At 46.2% G+C, this 21,861-nt stretch overlaps 1 protein-coding gene across 1 annotated transcript in view; it reads right to left on the reverse strand.

Moving 5' to 3' along the window:
- The window catches only part of RELN (reelin), a 581,586-nt gene extending 560,765 nt beyond the window's left edge, over positions 1–20,821 (reverse strand). The window contains exon 1 of the mRNA XM_062213575.1: positions 20,596–20,821. Within this exon, the coding sequence (XP_062069559.1) occupies positions 20,596–20,821 (226 nt within the window). The remainder of the gene's footprint in view (positions 1–20,595) is intronic.
- Positions 20,822–21,861: the final 1,040 nt, after the last annotated feature.

Raw genomic sequence — 21,861 nt, forward strand, 5'->3', positions numbered from 1 at the left:
AAAGGGGACAGGTCCAGCACGTGGTCAACACTCAGTTCATTCTGCTGCTGCTGTGTCCCGTCTGCCAAGTGTTCCCACCATCCTTGTTTTCCTGTCCATAAAAGGAAGAGGCTTGGGGCTTGGGGCAGAGAGAGAAAAGGCAATGCCTACAACAGCATCCCATATGAGCACCAGTTCCTGTCCCCGGCTGTGCCATTTCCAATCCAGCTCATTGCTCATGGCCTAGGAAAAGCAACAGACAATGGCCCAAGTCCTTGGGCTCTGCCACCCACGTGGGAGACCTGGATGAAGCTCTTGGCTCTTGGCTTTGGCCTGGCCTAGCCCTAGCCATTGTGGCCATGTGGATAGTGAAACAGTGGATGGAAGATCTCTCTCTTTCTCTCTTTGTAACTGACTTTCAAATAAAAATATCTTAAAAAAAAAACAAACAGGAAGAGGATTGCAGATATGCTTCTGAATTAATAATATGAGGTTTTTAGTTTTGTTTTTTAATTTTTTTTTTTTTTGAAAAGTGGAGGAGGGGCCAGTGCTGTGGCATAGCAGGTAAAGCTGCTGCCTGAAGTGCAGGCATCCCATATGGGTGCTGGTTCAAGACCCGGCTGCTCCACTTCTGATCCAGCTCTCTGCTATGACCTGGGAAAGCAGTAGAAGATTGACTCAAGTTCTTGGGTCCTTGCACCTGTGTGGGAGGCCCAGAAGAAGCTCCTGGCTCCAGATCAGCACAGCCCTGGCCATTGCAGCCATCTAGGGAGTGAACCAGTGGATGGAAGATCTCTCTCTCTCTCTCTCTCTCTGCCTCTCTGCAACTCTGCCTTTCAAATAAATAAGAAAGAAAGAAAGAAAGAAAGAAAGAAAGAAAGAAAGAAAGAAAGAAAGAAAGAAAGAAAGAAAGAAAAGAGAGAGAGAGAGGGAGAGGGAGGGAAGGAGGGAGAGAGGGAGAAAAGTAGGTAGGTAGGTGGGGGAGAGGAGACAGAAATCTCAGAGAGGCAGGGCGTTTGAAGTGTAGATACTGGGCTGTAACTGGAAGGTTATCAGGATGACTTTGAGATGTAGATGCTGGACCTAGATGTCAGCTCCTTAGGCCTTTGACACACACATATAAGCTCATTTCTGGCTTCCTACCTAACACTTTCAAATAAATAAACAAATCTTTTAAAAATATATAAACAAACAAACAAATAAATAAATTTGCATGCCTGGGAAAGCAGCAGAGGATGGCCCAAGCACTTGGACCCCTGCACCCACATGAAAAAAAATTGAAATAGCCAATTAGAAGTGTAATTAAGGCCGGTGCTGTGGTGCATTAGGTTAATCCTCCACCTGTGGCACCGGGATTCCATATGGGCGCTGGTTCTAGTCCCGGCTGCTCCTCTTCCAATCCAGCTCTCTGCTGTGGCCTGGGAAAGCAGTAGAAGATGGTCCAAGTCTTTGGGCCCCTTTACCCACGTAGGAGACTGGGAAGAAGCACCTGGCTCCTGGCTTTGGATCAGTGCAGCTCTGACCATTGTGGCCATTGGGGAGTGAACCAACGGACGGAAGAGCTTTCTCTCTGTTTCTCCCTCTCACTGTCTGTAGCTCTACCTCTCAAATAAATACATAAAATCTTAAAGAAAAGATGTAATTAAAAATATCACTTGTATTATTGAAATGAATATTTAGATAATGAATAGTTAGACAAAAATGTCCTATTCAGTAAATGGTGCTGGGCACACAGGCAGAACATACTTGTACAGGGGAAAAACGAATTAACATCACTCCTTACATATAAATGAATTTGACTCTTAACTGCATAAACCAAATATTACAAAAGGATTACAAGGAAGGACATGAGGTTTTGGCAAACTGAGGGTTCAGGAAGCTTTTCCATTCATAACACTGAAGGCAGAAACCAAATAAGAATGCAGGTAATATTCACACTTATTATATACAAGCTTACATTTTCCCCATTTTCTGTCTTATCACTAAGATAAGTCTTCAATTTACATGCCATGAAAAGGCACTTAGAAAGCCTTGGTAACTTTGAAGCAAGGGAATTCAGGTTAAAAAAGTTTCACAGTAGTCTACACAGGTCACACTTATTCTTCACTTATTCCTTATCTGAGAATTTACTTTTAACTAGAAATCAACAGTCATGCTCATTCAGAGGCAGAAAATTTGAGTCTCTCAACACAAGCATTCCAAGCCGAGATCAAACAAGGCTGCCTTTCTCTTTCCCTGTAAACAAGCGTCCTTTTCACAATCTGTTTACTGCCACATTTCTGCATTTTCTGTGGTTTTCCTTGGTGATGTCTTTGTCTGAAACCAGCCCCCAAGCACCCTGAGGCAGGGCTGTCCAGTGCTCCTAAGTACAGGAAGGCTGTGATGTGCCTTAGGGAGAGGATACATTGAGACAGGAGATACAGGGCTGCTGGCCTTCAGCAACACACATTTAAAAACAATGTTATGTATCCATTGCCTGAGGAACGCGAGACCAGAGGTTTGCAGGAACCTAACTCTATTTTCTATAGGAGCAAGGGTTCAGTGTTTGCCAATGTAGTAGTCACAAAAATATTACAGAATGTGACTGCCACAAACAGTGCAAACTGACTATTCAAAATATATAGCAGCAGATGCAGGTTAGCCTAGTGGTTAAGACACAGGTTAGGATGTCTGCCTCCCACACAGGAGGACCTGGGTTTGATCTCCAGCTCTGGATTCCAGATTCCTGCTAATGCAGACCCTGGGAGGCAGCAAGCAATAGCTCAAGTGGTTGAGTCCCTCCTACCCACAGGGGGTAATCTCATGGAGTTCCTGGCCCCTGGAACCACTGTAGAAAATAGGAGAGTAAAAGAGCAGATAGGATCTCTCTCTGTTCTCTCCTCTCTCTCTCTCTCAAATAAGCAAAACTTAAAGAAGTGTTTAGCAGACTCTCCCTTTTTAAAAACTGTGGCAGAGCCAGGATTATAATCCAGACATGTGTGATTTCAGAGATTGTGCCATCGAATACTGCATCGTGCTGGTTCCATATAAAGGAAACAGCTGACAGGTTTGACTACTCAAAACTCAAGACACCAGACAAACCAGGGGAGAAAAACGTGTAATGTATATTACAAATAATTGTTGACATCAATAGCGTTATTCAAATGTGTATGAAAAAGAGGAACCACAAAACTGAAAAATAAGCAAAGATTTCAAAAGATCATTTGCACACATGCACAATTAGTAATGAAACACAAGACGAATATTCACTCTCCAGTTTTCACCCCGTTTAACATGTATGTGCAGACAGGTTGCTGGACAAAATGTAAAAAGATATAATCTTCCTGGACACAATTTGGCAGTAGGTATCAATGGCCTTAACGTTATTTACCAGTTTTGAACTGGAAATTTCAGTTCCAGGAAGCTGCACTATGGAAGTATCTGGGCATCCATGAACCAATAACGGAGATGAGATTTTAAGAATCTCAGGCACTATTGAGTATATCACCTAAAGCTTGAATACAAGAGGGAATTAGGTACATGTGTGTACATCCACCAACATAATGCAGCTCTGTATTTCTTGACGTGGAAAGATACTGGGGACAGTGAGCTGAGTGAGAAAGACCCACAGGGGCAGATCCCGTTTAATCTCATTTAAGTCTGCAGCTACACATGCAGGTAAAATCCCATTTGCTAACACGAAGATTTAGAGAACTGCTTCCTCTCTGGCCCGTCGCTCCATCCTGAAGACTACATCAAAGAGGATGTCTTGGCTCTCATAACTACGTGTTCTTACTCTTCATCCGCTGGTTCACTCCCAAAATGGCCAAAACGGCCAGACTGAGCTGATCTGAAGCCAGGAGCCAGTAGTCTCCTCTGGGTTTCCCATGTGGGTGCAGGGGCCCAAGGACTTGCGCCATCTTCTACTGCTTTCCCAGGCCACAGCAGAGAGCTGGATTGAAAGTGTAGCAGCTGGCGGCCGGCGCCGCAGTTCACTAGGCTAAACCTCCACCTGCGGCGCCAGCACCCAGGGTTCTAGTCCCGATCGGGGTGCCGGGTTCTAGTCCCGGTTGCTCCTCTTCCAGTCCAGCTCTCTGCTGTGGCCTGGGAAGGCAGTGGAGGATGGCCCAAGTGCTTGGGCCCTGCACCCGCATGGGAGACCAGGAAGAAGCATCTGGCTCCTAGTTTCGGATCGGCACAGCGCGCCAGCCGTAGCAGCCATTTGGGGGGGGGGGTGAACAAATGGAAGGAATACCTTTCTCTCTGTCTCTCTCTCTCTCTCTCACTAACTCTGCCTGTCAAAAAAAAAAAAAAAAAAAACAAGAACAACAAAAAAGTGTAGCAGCTGGGACTAGAACCGGCAACCATATGGGATCCTGGCGCCACAGGTGGAGGATTAACCTACTGCGCACCTCCACCTCCACCTCCTGCCACTTCTTAGAATTGTAGAGCAGAGAGCTATGGCACTGACTCCAGCTCCCTGCTAATGCGGACCCCAGAAAGGTAGCAGATGATGGTTCAAGTGATTGGTTTACCAGCTCCTGGCTGTGGGACGGTAGTTGCAAGAAACTGGGGAGTGAGCCAGCAAGTGGGAGGTCTGTCTGTCTGGCTGGCTGTCTGTCTCTCTGCCTTTCAAATAAATGAAAATAAAATGCTTTATACAGGGGAAAGAATTTCATCAAAATTTCAAAGTTGTACAGATACTTATTTTGGTGTTTATAACACTGAAAACACCAAAATTATCAAAATTTGCAAACAGAATATTATACAGCCATTAAAATTATATTTCAAAAATATCAGTATCATGAACACATAATGGTAAGAGGAAAAAAATCTAAGTCTTGTGACTGTAAATAGAGATCTATCTACTCACTGGAAAAACGTATCAGAAAGTATGCCACAGTAATAATACCTTTTAGCATTATTTCCTATGCCAGATATTGTGGTTTTTCTATGCTGTATCTCACTGAAGGGTCCCAAAAACCCACTGTGGCAGGTTTGATCATCATGCCTATTGCTCAGTAGAGGAAACAGACACAGAGAGGTGAGGTCACCTGCCCAGGGCCACACAGTCCGGAAGTGCAAAACCGGTGTGTTTCCTCTGTGTGTGTGTGTGTGCTACCCAGCACCAGGATTCTCTCAGAGTCAAGTCTCCTCTGATTTCAAAGGTTCACAAATTCAAGCACCCAACTACATTCAGACTAGAGTAGGGATTCTTTCTCTTGCCTCAGCTCTAGGATTTAAGCAATCCTCACTAACAGCTCCTAGAAACATTCATGTTGGTATCTACAGTTTGGTGCTTCTCTTTCTCTCAATCAATAGGATGGCAATAAATAAATTCAATGAAGACCTACAAGTCTCATCTTTGCATATTCACTGGCGCTTGAGCAGATTTCTCTTAGAAGATGCAATCTTTGGGGAAACCTTTCACTGCCTATTTCTGTGTGCCTTCTGTAAGGGTAGGGCACTTCTGTTGAGCATGCAGCCCAAGCTATTTTGGTCTCTGTCCTCCCCATTTTTTATTCCCGTTCAGATAAAAATTTAAATAAAAACCTAGCTACCCATTCATCAAAGTTACTTCAAATTTATTTATGGCACAGCACAGAGAAGCTTCTGGGAATAAGAACTTTAAAATTTATTATGGTTTCTATTAATAAGTGTAGTCACTAATTGCTGTGAGAACGTTTTGGATACGCTAACCTATAGTTAAAGTAAAGCCAATGCAATCACTACTATAATTAGCTTTGCATGGTCTCATGGAAGCCGTGAGAATTTTTATAAGTTTGGAGGGTGGGAAAGTAGAAACATGCTTTCCAATTTTTTAAAAAAACAACGTTATCAAGGACTCAAAAGCCAACATTTATAAACTACTTGCAAATCCATCATTACAAATGATCCTTTTGGACTACTTTGGAAGGACCACTTTGAGACAACAATCTGAAATAGAACTGACATTAGACAGGGGTCCCGAGTGCTATTTTTGCTCACTGATTCATTGCATAAAAGTTAAGGGCCTGCTGCGAGCCAGGTACATGTCTAGGCACTGGCTATAGAGCAGCAAGCAAAACAACACTGGGGGGGCCCGAAGCGGTTACACTGATGGCCCAGAAAGGCAGCAAGGTCAACAGCAACATATATATGTGTCGATAAGTGTGAGGAAACCAAGCAGGCAGGAAGCGGGGTGCGGCCTGCAGAGAAAGGACGTCACAAGTTTAAACAGGACAGCCAGGGACGGCTTCAGCCAGGGACAGCTTCACCGAGGAATCGGCCAGAGGCAGGAGAACAAGCAGAGGGAGGCTGCCCTGGGAAAAGCACACAACGCACCGGAATGGCAAGTGCAAAGCCCCCCGGCTGGGGCTGAGCCCCTCCTGTGTCTAAACAACTCAAGAGGCCCTGGCTCCTCCACTGAGGAGCAAGAAAAAAGCAATGACATCGGAGCTGAAAAGGGACTGAGGGATCAGGTGCCATTGGGCCTCAAAGGCCATCATGCTAAGGACATTTTTTAAATTTTTACAAAGAGAGTTGGGGAGCAATAAGAAATAGAGACAGAAGGACTACATAATTTATTACTAAAATTCTGGTTTTTCCATCGGCAAAAAAAATGCTAAACTAGCTCGGACATTGGTTAAACGGAAGAAGACGGGCATTGGTCCAGGAAAACCGGCGGAGTGTCACCTTCGGTATGGAGCAGAGGAATGGGAAGACCTCAGTTTTAACCAAGTCCTCAGGCTCTAAGACAGGATGGAAGGTGAGCAAGCTTTGAAGCAATGCTGGCAAATAGGATCTGCCCGCAGCATCCTGGTGGTGGTGGCCACGACAGATGCTGGGTGTGTTTCAGTGCAAAGCCAACTGTTCTTAAGGATGGACTGGGAGCAGAGAATTAGAAAAAAGATCGGGGGACTGCACAATTGTAGGGCCTGAGTCAGCATCAGCAGAGGTGAGGGAGGCCAGAAGGGGTGCTCTAGGGTGAGAGGAGACAGGAGGTACCAATAAATAGCCAAATGGAGATACCAAGTCAACAGGCACAGCAGGCCTCAGACTGCGAGTCATGAACGTGCACTTGAAGCACTAGAATGGAGGCCATCCCTCGGGCAAAGGGCAGGGGTGGGTGTGCCAACGCTATAGAGGCGGGACGGAGAGAAAGGAAAGGAGGCTGAGAAGCAGCAGCCAGAGAGGCGTGAAATCCCAAAAGCCAGATGATGAAAGTGTGTCCCGTGATCAGCTGCATCAGTGCCGTCCTGGTCCTGGTGAGTGTTTGACGGCTTCCTAGTGAGGACAGGGTTTTGCTGTAGTGGATACACGCGGCCAAGGGCACACACTCACTCGTTTGCCTTTAGTGATTGCCTTACGGGCCCCATTCAGCCGAAGTCTGCAGGCGGTGGACAGAATCCCAGAGGGTCTGAGCAATGACAGCACATCTCTGCAGCACTGTGCAACTTCAATGATGCAAGAAAGGAAAGGACCTGGAGAAGATCCATCCCAAGTGTGGGGACAGGAAAGCCCGACCACTGCTCCTACAACCCAGGATCCCTGAGCAGTGGCTGCCCTACTCGGGTTCTCCATCCATTCTGTGAGCTAACCAAGCTCCTACTAGTATCTTCCATGAGGCCAAGTTAGCCAGGGGTGGTTTTTATTGCTGGCAACCAAGGTACCCTGGCATACCTGCCACTCTAAACTCTTCCGCTCTGTGGCAGCTCAGGAAGCTCACGTTTTTAAGCTGAACCAGTTCTCCAAGGTAAGTACAAAGGCTTAGAGGACATTATAATGCTGCCAAAATATAATCTCCTGCAGTGGATGTTCGGCATAGTGGGACATCTACAGCTGAGCTGTCTTCGCTGGCAGGCCTTGGCGGTTGTTCATTCATTCCCATTCAAACAAACTCAACACAAAGTGATTTTTTTACAGCATTGAGCCATGGCCTAGGCACTGTGGTGCAGCAGCTTAAGCCACTACTTGGGACACCCCATTCCATATCACAGTGCGGGTTCAAGTCTCTGCCACTCCACTTCCGATCCAGCTTCTTGCTCGTGCACCCAGGAAGGCAGCAGATGATGGCCCTGGCACTTGAGCTACTGCCACCCATGTGGGAGACCCGGATGGAGTTCCAGCTTCTTGATTCAGCCTGGCTCAGACCCAGCTGTTGCAGGCACTTGGGAAGTGACCCAGCAGATGAAAGCTCCGTCTCTCCTTTCCAAATAAATAAATATTAAATAAAAATATCTGATCTGTGTATGAAAAGCAACTCTACAAAGTCAAGTGCAAGGCAAAGGTTATTGCATTGATTTTTTTTTTTTTTTTTTGACAGTGAGGGAGACAGAGAGAAAGGTCTTCCTTTTGCTGTTGGTTCACGCCCCAATGGCCGCTGAGCCTGGCGCGCTGCAGCCAGCGCTCCGTGATGATCCGAAGCCAGGAGCCAGGTACTTCTCCTGGTCTCCTATGCGGGTGCAGGGCCCAAGCACTTGGGCCATCCTCCACTGCACTCCCAGGCCACAGCAGAACTGGCCTGGAAGAGGGGCAACCGGGACAGAATCCGGAGCCCCGACCGGGACTAGAACCCGTTGTGCTGGCGCCGCAGGCGGAGGATTAGCCTATTGAGCCGAGGCACCGGCCATATTGCACTGATTTTGATATCACTGTATGAGCAGGGCTCTGAGTAGAGAGTGGACCACACACACTGCAGAAAGCTCTGGGTCATCACCAAGGATTTCCATTGTACGCCACCTCACTCAATTTTGCAGGCTGCACATGCAGACTGATAACACTTAGAGGACTTTTCTAAAGAAAGGGATACATTGCAGATAGATGAACGTCAACGAAATTGTTTTAAAATGTCTCTTGCCACATACCTCTTTGGTTTTTGTTTGTTTGTTTTTGTTTTTTTCTTAACTTTTATTTAGTAAATATAAATTTCCAAAGTACAGTTTATGGATTACAATGCCTTTCCCCCCATAATTTCCCTCCCACTCACACCCCTCCCATCTCCTGTTCCTTCTCCCATTCCATTCACATCAAGATTCATTTTCAATTATCTTTATATACAGAAGATCGATTCAGTATATATTAAGTAAAGATTTCATCAGTTTGCACCCACACAGAAACACAAAGTGTAAAATACTGTTTCAGTACTAGTTATAGCATCACTTCACATTAGACAACACATTAAGGACAGATCCCACATGAGAAGTAAGTACACAGTGATTCCTGTTGTTGACTTAACAATTTGACACTCTTGTTTATGGCGTCAGTAATCTCCCTAGACTCTAGTCATGAGTTGCCAAGGCTATGGAAGCCTTTTGAGTTCGCCGACTTCACTCTTATTCCGACAGGGTCATAATCAAAGTGGAAGTTCTCTCCTCCCTTCAGAGAAAGGTACCTCCTTCTTTGATGGCCCCGTTCTTTCCACTGGGATCTCACTTGCAGAGATCTTTCATTTAGGTCTTCTTTTTTTTTTTATCCAGGGTGTCTTGGCTTTCCATGCCTAAAATACTCTCATGGGCTCTCAGCCAGATCCGAATGCCTTAAGGGATGATTCTGAGGCCAGAGTGTGTTTAGGACATCTGCCATTCTATAAGTCTGCTGTGTATCCCGCTTCCCATGATGGATCGTTCTCTCCCTTTTTGATTTTATCAGTTAGTATTAGCAGACATTAGTCTTGTTTGTGTGATCCGTGTGACTCTTAGATCTATCAGTGTGATCAATTGTGAACTGAAATTGATCACTTGGACTAGTGAGATGGCATTAGTACATGCCACCTTGATGGGACTGTATTGGAATCCCCTGGCACGTTTCTAACTCCACCATTTGGGGCAAGTCCGATTCCGATTGAGCATGTCCCAAATTGCCACATACCTCTTTGAATTCTCCTCTTGTATTCAAACCGTACTTAAGTTCTACTGGTGAGTCAGAGAACAAATTTCCTATTTAATTTGGCATGTTAATAAAAATTATATTAAACTGTTAAAAATAAATTTGAAAAAAAAAATTTTGGAACGGCTCTTTGGTACTTTTGCCTTCCCTACTTGGAAGGCATGCTAATAGCTCTTTCATGCAGATAGCACACTAGATAATACCTTTGATTCGGGCTTTATCTGTAAGACATGTGTAGTCCAACAACTGAAAACTTAGAACTACAAAACTCCAGCCTTCTGGACTGATATATGAAATCTTTATTTTATGTTTTACTTCTTCGTCATCATCTGCTTATTTGAGAGGCTCTGAGAAGGGGACAGAGAGAAATACAGAGAGAGCTCCCACTCAGAGTTCATTCTCTAAATGCCTGCAATGGGTGGGCTGGCTGACCCTTCAGCTGGGAGCTGGGAACGCAGGTCCCCTTCATGAGAGGCAGGAACCCAATTACCGAGCCGTCACTGCTGCCTTGCTGGGTCTACAGGAGCAGGTAGCTGGAGTCAGGAGCCAGGTGCCAACCCTGGGTCCTCGGTTGTGGGACCTGGACCTCCTACTGGGTGTCTGCATGCCTGGGCTCAATGCCTGCCCAGCAATCTTTTATCTTAAGCAGCAAAAATAGCTTTTGCTTTTTCCTGAGTTTCTCTTTCCTGAAATGACTTTTATTATTCCTTGTTATTTTCCCTTCCCAGGAATAATCATCATTGAAAAAGATAAATGTACACTCCAATGACTCTGGAGTGAGACAGAGTCCTGAAGAAGTAGCCTTGCAGTCTTGGGCAAAAGGCACACCTCTCTGTGACTCCGTTCTGCCGCCATAGAAGCAGGGTAACAGCACCTGCTCCCGAGGCTTTTGCTGAGAATCACGTGCATTAATACACATAAGGCACCTAGTCTCTGGCACCTATTAAGTGCTAGTTTAGGGTTCACTCATTACTATGGCTATGATTTATTCCGATAGTTCTTCAGCTGCCATTTTTCATTCTCAGTGCTCAGAATGGCAATGTCAATCCACTTTATTTTTTTTAAAGACCTAGAAAGAAACTTGTTTTCCTATATCTCCCACCCCTCCCTGTCCCCTCCCCCCCCCCCCAAAAAAAAAAAAAACCACACTGGACATAAAAGTTTCTGCAGGGTGAGAACGCAGGAAGTGTGGCTGCTAGGAAAGGAAGTATGAAAAGGACAGGGACTAGGACCACAGGATATGTCAACACTCGTAACAGAAGTGGCCTCCGCCAAATGATGACATGTTCCTGCAGGTAAGCCTGCGGTGTCGCTTCCTCTGTTGACATGTAACAAGCAGGAGAGAACGACAAACTTGGATTCGGTCCTGGAGGCTTGAGCCAGACATAACAGACAAGGTGAAGGTGAGGGCAGAGCCCACATTCACAGCCAAGCGGCACTTCTAGGTATTGTAAATGTCAACAGGATTTACATATGGTGACGCTGCACTTTGGAGAGATAAGAGTGTCAGCAAACAAGGTTCAGAGGCGGAAACTAACAAGCATAAACTGTCAGTATATAAGCGACTCCAGAAACCAGAGGTCAGGCACAGGTTACCTTCCCACAGCTCAACTACAAGAGCTAATACAAAATGCACCATCGTAACCACCTGCAGGGATATTCTGGAAATACACCCTCCAAAGTATCCTAGGAAACAGCCTAGCTAAAGCACCAGAGGACCAGAGCAATTCAGAACTGGATACAAGACACAGCAGAGAACGTTAACTGGTTCCTTCATGTGTTTCGAAGAAATGCATATTAATTAGGACTACATTCAGAACATAAACTCAGGATGACTTAATAGGAGTAACTTTTTTATATTTTTTAAAGATTTATTTATTTATTTGAAAGTCAGAGTTACACAGAGAGAGGAGAGGCAGAGAGAGAGAGAGATCCCCCATCCAATGGTTCACTCCCCAATTGGCCGCAATGGCAGGAGCTGCACTGATCCGAAGCCAGGAGCCAGGAGCCAGGAGCATCCTCCAGGCCTCCCACGCAGGCACAGGGGCCCAAGGACTTGGGCCATCTTCCACTGCTTTCCCAGGCCACAGCAGAAAGCTGGATCAGAAGAGGAGCAGCCCAAACTAGAACCGGCGCCCATATGGGATGCCAGCACCTCAGGCCAGGGCATTAGCCCGCTGGGCCACAGTGCTGGCCCCGAGTAACTTTTCTTATGATAAAAGAAACTCCCAAATTATTCCAGGGCTGACACAGCTGCCAAGAATATACATAAGGACCCAGCTCCCTCTACAGCTCTGAGTCACTATTCTTAGCGTGTGGCCAGGATCCTCAAGAACAGAATAGGGCTGCAACACCTCCTGGCTAGAAGATACAGGTAAGGGTATGGTCCCAAGAAATGAAGACTAAAACAAAACATGTACCTGCCGAGTCTTCTGAAAACCTCCTTTGTTTTATCAAGAACCCCAAAGATTGCAATCAGCTGACTTCCACTTAACATTGCAGAATCATACAGGACTGGGGGTATTTTTGGACACCTTTGATCCAAACAAAATCATTTAGTGAGAGAGGCATCCTAGAGGTAACTGTACACAACGATCAACGTGAGCCACAAAACGTGGCACTGTTGGGTCTAGAAACAGAGCAATTGCTCTCCAATAGTCCAGAGAAGATCTCAACCATGAGATCGATGGACGAACTTTCATAGATTCCGGAATCCCCACGGAGATCATCTAACTCCAGGCTTCTGAACAACCTACACAGGGTCATGTGACTGCCCAGGTCAACCTACCTGCCGTGGACACAGAGAGTGCACTGCCAGCCACGGCTTTACTCTGCCCTGGGTGTGGGTGTGGCTGTGGGTGTTTTCTCACAGATGGGCTGGCCTTGCGGTTCACCATCTACTTTCTTCACTCAGTCTCTGAGGACCGGCAAACTCTGTCAACATCAGTCTCTCTCAGTTCCAGTTTGGCTGAAAGAGTTTTGTATTTTAAAATCATTTCACATTGGCTTTGTGGACACGCACACATACGAGGGTGCTTCAAAAAGTTCTTAAAAAATGGCATTCAAGAGAGAAGTTTACTTTGGCGGAAGATTTGTTTGAAGTCCGTGCAGAGCTTTTTCCTCATACATAGGTCCCATATCTTTTTGAAGACCCCTTGTATAGTATAAAAAAATTGGACCAAATATACAAGCATGAAACTCTTTTACATTTGTTCAATTCTGCATCTGTCCCCAGACCGCTATCTAAACCCACACATTTTTGGTTGCTATCTTGGTCAACTAGAGAAAAATACTCAATTTAGTAACAAGAATGTCTGACTTAAGAAGTGGATAAATTAACAAAAACTTCTACTGGACTAAAACTATACTAATTTTTATGATATCTGAAGGCAAGAAATAACACTTTTTGTGGCTTGTGCATCCATATTTGGTTGCGAGCCGATTTTCTTTTTTCCACTTTTGTGACCCTTCTCAACATACTCAGTTTGGAATCGCACTTGAAACGTGTCGCCTGTTGGCCAGGCACAGATGAACAGCTCTTATCCTGATATCTCATCTTATCTCAAATTGGGTGACTGCAGCAGATGATAACCTCCATTTCCAAGTAAGCACCTACTGTGTGTCACATGCTTTATATACAATGTCTTGTTTTATATCAGCGATAATGAAAAGTGGAAACCATGGCTTCTACATTAGAAATATACACTCCGCAGCTCAGAGAGGACAGGTGCAAGATAAGCAGACGGATCCCCGCTGCAAAAGCTTGAACTCTCCCCACTACATCACCGTGCCTCTCTGGGCTTCTCTTTACCGGGTCATGAGTCTGAGCCCGGAGCCACCCAAGTTTCAAATGTTTGAGCTGGAATACACACTGGAGTTCACATGCAACAAAACAATGAAGTAGATTCTGTTCAAGAAATACCCTGGAGGGTTGAGGAGGGCAGGTGTTTAGCTTGGCATTTAAGTCATGGCTTAAGATACCTGCGTTCCAGCTCTGGTGTCCATGAGTCCAGCTTCTTGCTATCACAGACCTGGGAGATAACAGTGATGGCTTATGTAACTGGGAGATCTGGATTGAGCTGCTTCTCCCAGATATGGCCCCAGCCCAGCCCTGGGCTTTATGAGTGTTTGGGGAGTGAATCAGTGGGTGGGAGTTCTCTCTGTCTGTCTCTCTCTCCCCTAGCCTCCCTCTCTGCCTGTTAAATGAATCAGGAAAACAGAACTCCCTTCTTTTCTTCCAATCTGGGGCACTCCACCTTTCACCGCACTGCTGCCCTCTCTGGTCTGCTTATCAAATGCCAGCGACCTGACAAGGTGGCTTCACTATGGCAGTAGCTATGCAGCTGCAATTACGCGTTTGCCAATGAGACCAGCAACCCAGTGACATAACCCGAGGTAACGGGGATGATGATGAAGTCACGTCTTCATCAGCTTTCCAGGAGCAGCCTAGAGCACTCAAGCATTCAAGAGATCTCAAAATGGAGCTGCCTTTGGGATTCAAATGCATTCAGTGTGCTGTTTTCCAATTGCTACAGCATCCCATCGGCTGTATCTAAGAGTTTCTGTGCCCAAACTTCTGATACTACAGTGTCACCACACACTGACAGCAAAGAAGGCAGCCAATTCGGAATCCAACAACCTCAGGCTTGGGTGTTCTACCAAAGATTTTACAATGCAGGAGAAGGGACCCTATTTTCCTGTTGGGAATAACTAGCTCATGGTTTTTCAAATGGGCAAGTAAAATGCTTTAAATGAGCAGATCAAACCGATATTTACAATGGCAATACGCAAACCTACTTTTACCCACTTCTATGATGGCAAATGGTCAGTGAATATCATAATTGATAAATGCTCCAACTATTAGCAGCCCTGCTCAGGTCCCTAGGTTTGTGGGCATCCACAATCAGTGTTATTGGAACCCATCGCCAGCTCTCCTATAATTGAAGAGGGACCTTTCACCAATAAAAATGTGTTTTCAACATCGTTTTAGTTTTCTAAGAAAAGGATTACTAGGGTATTTAATGTCTACGTTGGCAGCTCAGAGCCTCTGTAACTATCCCTTTGTGGTATTCAAAGCAGTTTAACCAGCTTAGCTTTGTGTTTTGAGCAATTAGGGTTACCTCACACTACAAACCAACACTTGTTCATTTATGCTCCACACACACCCTCAAATTCATTTCCATAGCTGGGACCCACAGGGGACAGAATAAAATGGGGGATGAAGTATGCACAGTTTTAAAGGCAGTGCATTTGAAAAATAATTCGTTAACTCATAAGCACAGCAGTCAACTTGTCAGAAGTTCTGTCTTCTTTGAGATGAGCATGGCAGGTGACCGTGGTGAAAATTACTCTCTGAGCCACACACTTGACACCAAAGAAAGATCACTTCTTGCAGAATGTTCTAGAGTCCAGATTTTTTAAAAATACACCATTTCTATGTTTAAACAGTCATTATGGGATGTTCAAGGTTGAAAAGTTCAATCCCAGTTTCTTAAAAATGTGCTTTAGAATTTTCTTTAAGCTGATGAGGATGAAATGATAGTTTGGTTATTTTTTAAATGAATCTAAAATTAGGTGAAAGGTGTATCAATCACCCCAATGTTTTTTAAACAAGAATATATAAATGAATTTCCTTTTATGCGTGTTATGTCGTGACTCAGACACACCCTACCTACATCACTTCTCTCTGTTCATGGTGCACCTGCCCATTCCAACCTCACACCTCCCACTTCCCTTCTTTCCCTCAGTGTAGGATCATCCTTTTTTTAAAATATGCTTTTATATAACAGAAATAACTTTATCTTCTTGAGTGAGTATGTTGACCAGTATAACTCTTAAAATGCAAATGTTCAAAAAGTACTTGCCACTCAATTTATTTATGATTTTCACCTGTAAAGGCTATTTTAAATAAAGGGGCTCTTGCACCAGCAGCTGCTTGTGAGCACTAAAGACATAATAAGTTTCTGTGTCACACTTGAAATAACCAGAAAAACAGTTATCACTTACTGTGCAACCTATCCCAAATAATTGATAATGTGAGGTTCCCAGATCATTCTGTAAAATTGGCCAATTCCCAAAAGGGTAAAAACAAATCAAAGATAGGCCTAAGATATTTTCTCTTGAATAAAATTAATTTATGAAAAACTGGGAAGTCAATAATATTGACTTTAAAAATCTCGTTATAATATCTATCAACCTCTTTTCAAAGATAGAAAGAAAAATTTATTCGAATCAGACAGTTCTGCAAAAAATAATACATGATTACAATGACACAACTTTCCTATTTTGTGCTTATCATTTTAATGAAAATAGAAATAATTTAAAATAAAAAATTGGAAAGAAATATTCTAAATAATTTTTAGTAATGAATTACTACGGAGTAAGAATTTCTGCCTAAATGATATTCTGAATTATGACTCTAAAGATCTGATCTTTTTTTAAGATTGGAACTGAAACACACAAGGAATATGAATTACACAAGACAACATCTATTCGGTTTAAGAAACAATCTGAGCCACATCAGTAAAATGTTTCCAATAAATTACAGAGAGTAAGATGAACTACATGACAAGCAGAGCAAAATGCTTTAAAATGCCACATTTTCAGTCAGATCCAAGCAGGACACAGCTGCAGTTCATTTATAAATTGCATCTGACAAATGATTCTAAGAGTTTCAATATGCTGATTAAATAATCTGACACCAAAGGAGGATTAAACACACACACGCACACACACGCACACACACACACACACCTGATCAACAACTGTTAGTTTAGCAAAGGTAAATGACTAATATCCAAATAGTAAAATCGTGTCTTTGAAAGGAATTAAATCGAGAGTATGTGCCCAAGCATTGTGTCTCACAGAGAGCCATCACTCGGATTTGAGAGGCCACCACATCCAGTATACTTCCTTTGAACAGTGATCTTTAGACAGCAACTAGTTGATTTCAGAACACAGGTTGTCCACAATAGATAATTGGCAGTTGTTACAGCAACGTGCCCCAAATATTTTATCCTGGTTTTACTTTTTTAAGGTAAACGTTCAGTAGGAAAGTGATTTTCCTGCCCACCCTCACAGTATGATTTTTTAAATGGCATGGAAATGTTGCATGCAAGAACCACCAATGGTGGCGGTGGATCTACAAAATACAAGAGAATCCTCCCTGGTATGCCACTAATTCAGTCTGAACCACAAAGAATCGATTTCCCTCAATAGACTGCTTAGATCACATTCTTATCATTATTGCCCTCTAAGAATAGAGATTCTAGTTCCTAGAAATTCAGGTGAATGACCTCACGGAAGCACAAGCGCTTTGGATAGACTCCTGTATCTACCCTTGGCTTGCAGGGGCAATGATTTTTCAGAGCTGATCTTTCCTTTCTGGTGGTGACTGAGTGAAGGCAACTTCGCAAGTGGGCAGGTGCTCGCTGATGGGACTTCAGGGGTATCTGAAGTCTTCCTATCCCACAATATGTTCTCTTCCGGCTTAGCGATGCTGAAGTCATTTTAAGCATAAAGGGGTGGGGGGAAATGCTTCCACAATTAAGGAAAAATGTCAATTGACTGGGGGAGGAGTTGCAAACAACAGTGGTAGAGAGACAGATAGGTGGTGCAGATGAGGAAGAGGCACTACCACGGGAGAGGAAGGCTGCAGACTTCACCTTGACCCTCGCGTGTCATAGTACTGTGCTGGTCCCCAGGAGCACAGGCAGTCAGCTGCCGGGCGTGGCTGGGAAAGAAAACAGCTACCCAGACCATCTAGGTCACCATTTCCTACTTTCCCATCATTCGCAACTTTCTATCCAAAAAAAAAAAAATTACCCAGATTTGGCACCTGGAAGCCCTGACTGAGAAAACAGACCAGATCTTGGGATTCGTGCAAAAAATAAAAAATCTAGAAAAAAAATGTCTGACCCCAAGATCTTTGTAATGATGCATATAAAACCTCTTTCTGCTAAGCTTCTACACTGCAGTGTATTCATGGAAAGATATAGTTCGTCGTGGCTAACAATGCCATCTCAAGGGAGTCACAGACAAGAGAATTTAAAAGATGTAAGAAGATGAGAACAGAGATGCTGAGTGACACCACTTAATTAAGAGATGGGAGCCTATTAGATACAACCATGCACTATTTACAGAGCAGCTGATACTGCAGATAGATGAATAAACTACTTAATGCTGGAAATCTGTAACTATTCTGCTACAGTCCCAAGCTTCAAATTCTTTAGTACTATATTTCATCATTATGTTTGGTCAAAGATTTTTGATAGAAACCTTTAAATAAACACGACAAATACAGGAACCTGTGATTTTTAACGTCTTTATTCTAGATTTCTTATTAATCTAGACTGTCCATTCACTGATCTTCATGAACGTTCTACGTTACATGTACACACCACCTCAACCAGTGCACTCTCAGGTTAAAAAGCAAAAAAAAAAATCTATCAGCTCTGTACCCAACATCATCTGTCCTAACACAAGTTCTATGTAAATCATAGATACTCCGGATTTTTCTGGACATAGCTACTACCTTTTAAAGACCTAGAAGGTTAGGAGCAAAGTCGCAAGCAACATTCTACAGATTCCTTAAGCTTGCATCAACTTTTTGGCCAAAGAACCTTCCATTTTGGTCACGTATCCAAATAAGCCACTCACGAAAGTATATTGGGTTAAGTTTTGAACTATCAGCAATTCACTTCTTCCAGATGCTAAACAATTAATTTTAAAATTAATTTAGAAAAAAAGATCTAAAAAAAGCATTCAACATTTCTTCTTCGTGTGGAACATCCTACAAGACAAACTGTTACTAAAGGCCTATAGCTACAGCTAGAGCTCAAATATAAGTGGTTGGTGAACTAGGTTATCAGGAATTTATCCTCAAAGCTTACACTAATTTGACCTTTTATAACTTAGCACAGTAAGATTCCTCTACCTTTTCAGTGGCAAAAATTGGAAATTCTCTCCTCCCAATGCCCAGTATAAAGCATTACACTTCATTCTTCCTCAATGTCACCTGCTGGTCACTTCAGACCCGATTATCGTCCGTGGTAGGTGGACTCACACCTGCTAACTTTACAGCAAAAGAAAAGCCTACAGTACGGTTTAGTGTTTTTGACTTAAATTTTCCATGACAGCACCTTACAACTGATGTGGAAGACAGAAACAAAAATGGGCTTCATGCCATCAGATGGTCTTTCTTCACAGCCTGCCGAGACCGCCCTGCTAGCTCACCTACTGCTCTCCTGGGAGTTAGCACTGGGCAAGCATCTTTGCTAAGGCTACTCACACTGAGTGAGTGGCCCAACCAATCTGTCTTGGGTTAGGCTCCCAGGTGTCATCATGCTGGCTTCTTTCCACTTAAGAGCCTCAGACTCGGGAAAAGCACCAGATTGTTCTAGGGACGACAATGCAGGAAGGGTTTCTGGGAAAGGTGAGACTAGTCACAGGATATTGATTTTCCAAAATTAATTTTTAAAATCCCAGTAAATTGGACTTCGTGCCACAAGAAAGTTGCGAAAACATTATTCTAAACTAGGAAGCATTTATTTAGGCCAAATATTTTAAAACAGATAGGAAGGTTTTTTGTTTTTTTGTTTGTTTGTTTGTTTGTTTTTTGTTTTTTGTTTTTGTTTTTGTTTTGTAAAAAGCAAAAGAGAAACCAGAGTATGAAGGGTTTTGAAAAAAAAATTCTTACGGATTCTTAATATTTTTAAACGCATGTCTTTCTGAAATGCCAGTGTCCCTCGGGCTGTCTCTTGCCCTGTCAACAACGGTTAGCCTAATAGAGAGAGAAACTGTAACACGACTTAACCAGGCAGCAGTTTCTATTCGGTTGGGTCTAATTATTTTTTGCTTAAAATTCAGATTAAATAGTGGCTGTCATTGCTTAAAAGCACCATCGAAGCGGAACATTCAGAAGTCCCAGTAGAAACACAGAAAAGACACTAGTTTGATTTCTCCACATAGTGTACTAGCTTAGGATGAATTCTATGTCTTGAAGCTAAAGTCTTCCGTAGTGCTAATTTCCAGAAAGGACTGCAAAATGATCCCCTTCCCAAAGGTGCCTTTACATCGGGGGGGGGGGGGGGGGGGGCTCCACCTGCAACTGGGAGCTGTGCAAATGTAAGCAAAGTTACTGAGAAGCGCCAGAAGGTGACCCGAACGCCCAGCACCGTGGCCAAAACAGGAAAACAAGAGGAGACACCAGGAAGCACTGCCGAGCCGGGGACCCCCTCAGAAAGCACAGGGCGCCGTTAGCAGCCCACAGGGGCTTCCCGGCTGCTGGCGAGCCGCAGGAACTTTGCGGCGGGCGGTGCGGGACAGCGCCGCACCGGGGCGCTTCGATCTGCCACCGGCCGGCCCGCAAAGCCCTGTGACAGCCCCCAAGCCGCCCCGCAGGCCCCTCGAAGGGAAGACAGGGAGCAGGACAAAGGTCTAGGTTGAGGGGAGCAAGAGGCGCGCGGCCCCTCACCGTGGCAGCTGCACCAACCAGCAGCGGGGAAGGAAGCCCCGAGCCCCCCAAGAATTCTCAGGCGTTTGGCACGAGCGCCGGCCCTGCCCGCGGGGACGCGTGGGGGGTGTGTGCGTGAGCGTGGGGCAAGGGCAGTGCACCCATCCCGAGTCGCGACTCGGTTCCCCGCTAACTTTGCTCCCCCGCGCCCGCCTGCAGAGCGAAGCGGCGGGACAAGGGGGTGTCGCCGCTCTGGTGTTTAAAGGGCCCCTGGGAAGGCACCGTCGGGGGACGCACGGAGGTGCGGCGGTACCTACCATGGTATTCTTGTCCCGGCACGTAGTAGGTGGGGTTGCCCGCAATGTGCAGGGAGATGAGCACCTCGCCCTGCTCCCCGTCCCCTTCCAGCTCCCCGTGGTGGGTGCAGAGGAAAAAGAAGGGCGAGAAGCGGGGGTAGTAGCCCACCGCGGCGCGCGCCCTCAGCGTCGCCCCCAGCAGCAGCGCCACGAGCAGAGTCCGCGGGGCCCAGCGCCCGCGCTCCATGCCGCCGCCGCCGCCGCCAACGCCGCGCGCCCCGCGCGCCGCTCGCTCATTCAGTTTGGGAGACGCCGGCACCGAGGAGGAGCCGCGCCACGCGGAGCGAAGGCGGAGAGCGCGGCCGGGAAGTTCCGCGGGAGACCGCGGCTCCCAAAGTTACTTTAAGCCGTGGCAGCGCGGGGCCGGGGCTGCGGGCGCCGAGAGCGCGGGCGTCCACTGCCTCCTTCGCACCGCCGCTGCCTGTGCGCGACGCCCCTCGGCCAGGCCTGGGAAAGCGCCCGCCCCCCTCCACACCTTCTTAAAGCCCCGGGCGCCGCGTTCCCCCCACCCCCACCCCGCCCCCGCCGTCGCCACACGTGTCCCGGCCGCTCCCCCGCCCCCGCGCGCCCGCCCGCCACCGCCCCTCCGGCCCGCGCGGCTCGGAGCGCAGCGCGCGGCGCACGCCCCCCGGGGGAGCCCGGCCGGCGCCCGGTCCGCGTCCGGAAGGACAGGGAGGGGTGCGTGCCGCGGCGCGGGGAGGGAGGCGCTGTCGGGGGTCCCCGGAGGCCCGCACATCTGCAGGGGGCCCCCTCAAAGAGCCCTGGAGAGAGGGACCCTCCCGCCCAGCGGTCCCAACCAGCGGAAGGCGCAGGCCAACCCCTTGGGCCCTGCGAGTCGCCCTCTCTTCCCCGAAGATGCGCGAGGGAAGGCTCGGGGGGCGGTGGGGACGCGCGCGGGCGCCAGCTCCTTTGTCTGCGCCGGCTGCGCCCGGCTCCCCTCGGAGCTCGCCGCCTGGCAGTCTCCCCTGGACGCGGGGAACCGCCCGCGGCCGCGAACCGCCGGAGACCCCTGCGCTCCGTCCCCTTCCAAGCCCCCCGCCCAGCGCCAGCCTCCTCTGTAGCCGGATTTCAAATGAGACGAAGCGACAGTGGGATTGGCAGCCTGGAGCGGTGCCTGGAAATGGTGATTCGTGCCGTTCGGGTGCAGGGACGCGTGAGGCTTGGAGGAGCCCGCGCAGCCGAGCCGCGACAGGCGCTCTTGCGCTGGGCTGGTGGAATATTCATCGC

The sequence above is a fragment of the Lepus europaeus genome, chromosome 1 (genome assembly GCF_033115175.1).
Source record: "Lepus europaeus isolate LE1 chromosome 1, mLepTim1.pri, whole genome shotgun sequence".
Classification (NCBI taxonomy): Eukaryota; Metazoa; Chordata; class Mammalia; order Lagomorpha; family Leporidae; genus Lepus; species Lepus europaeus.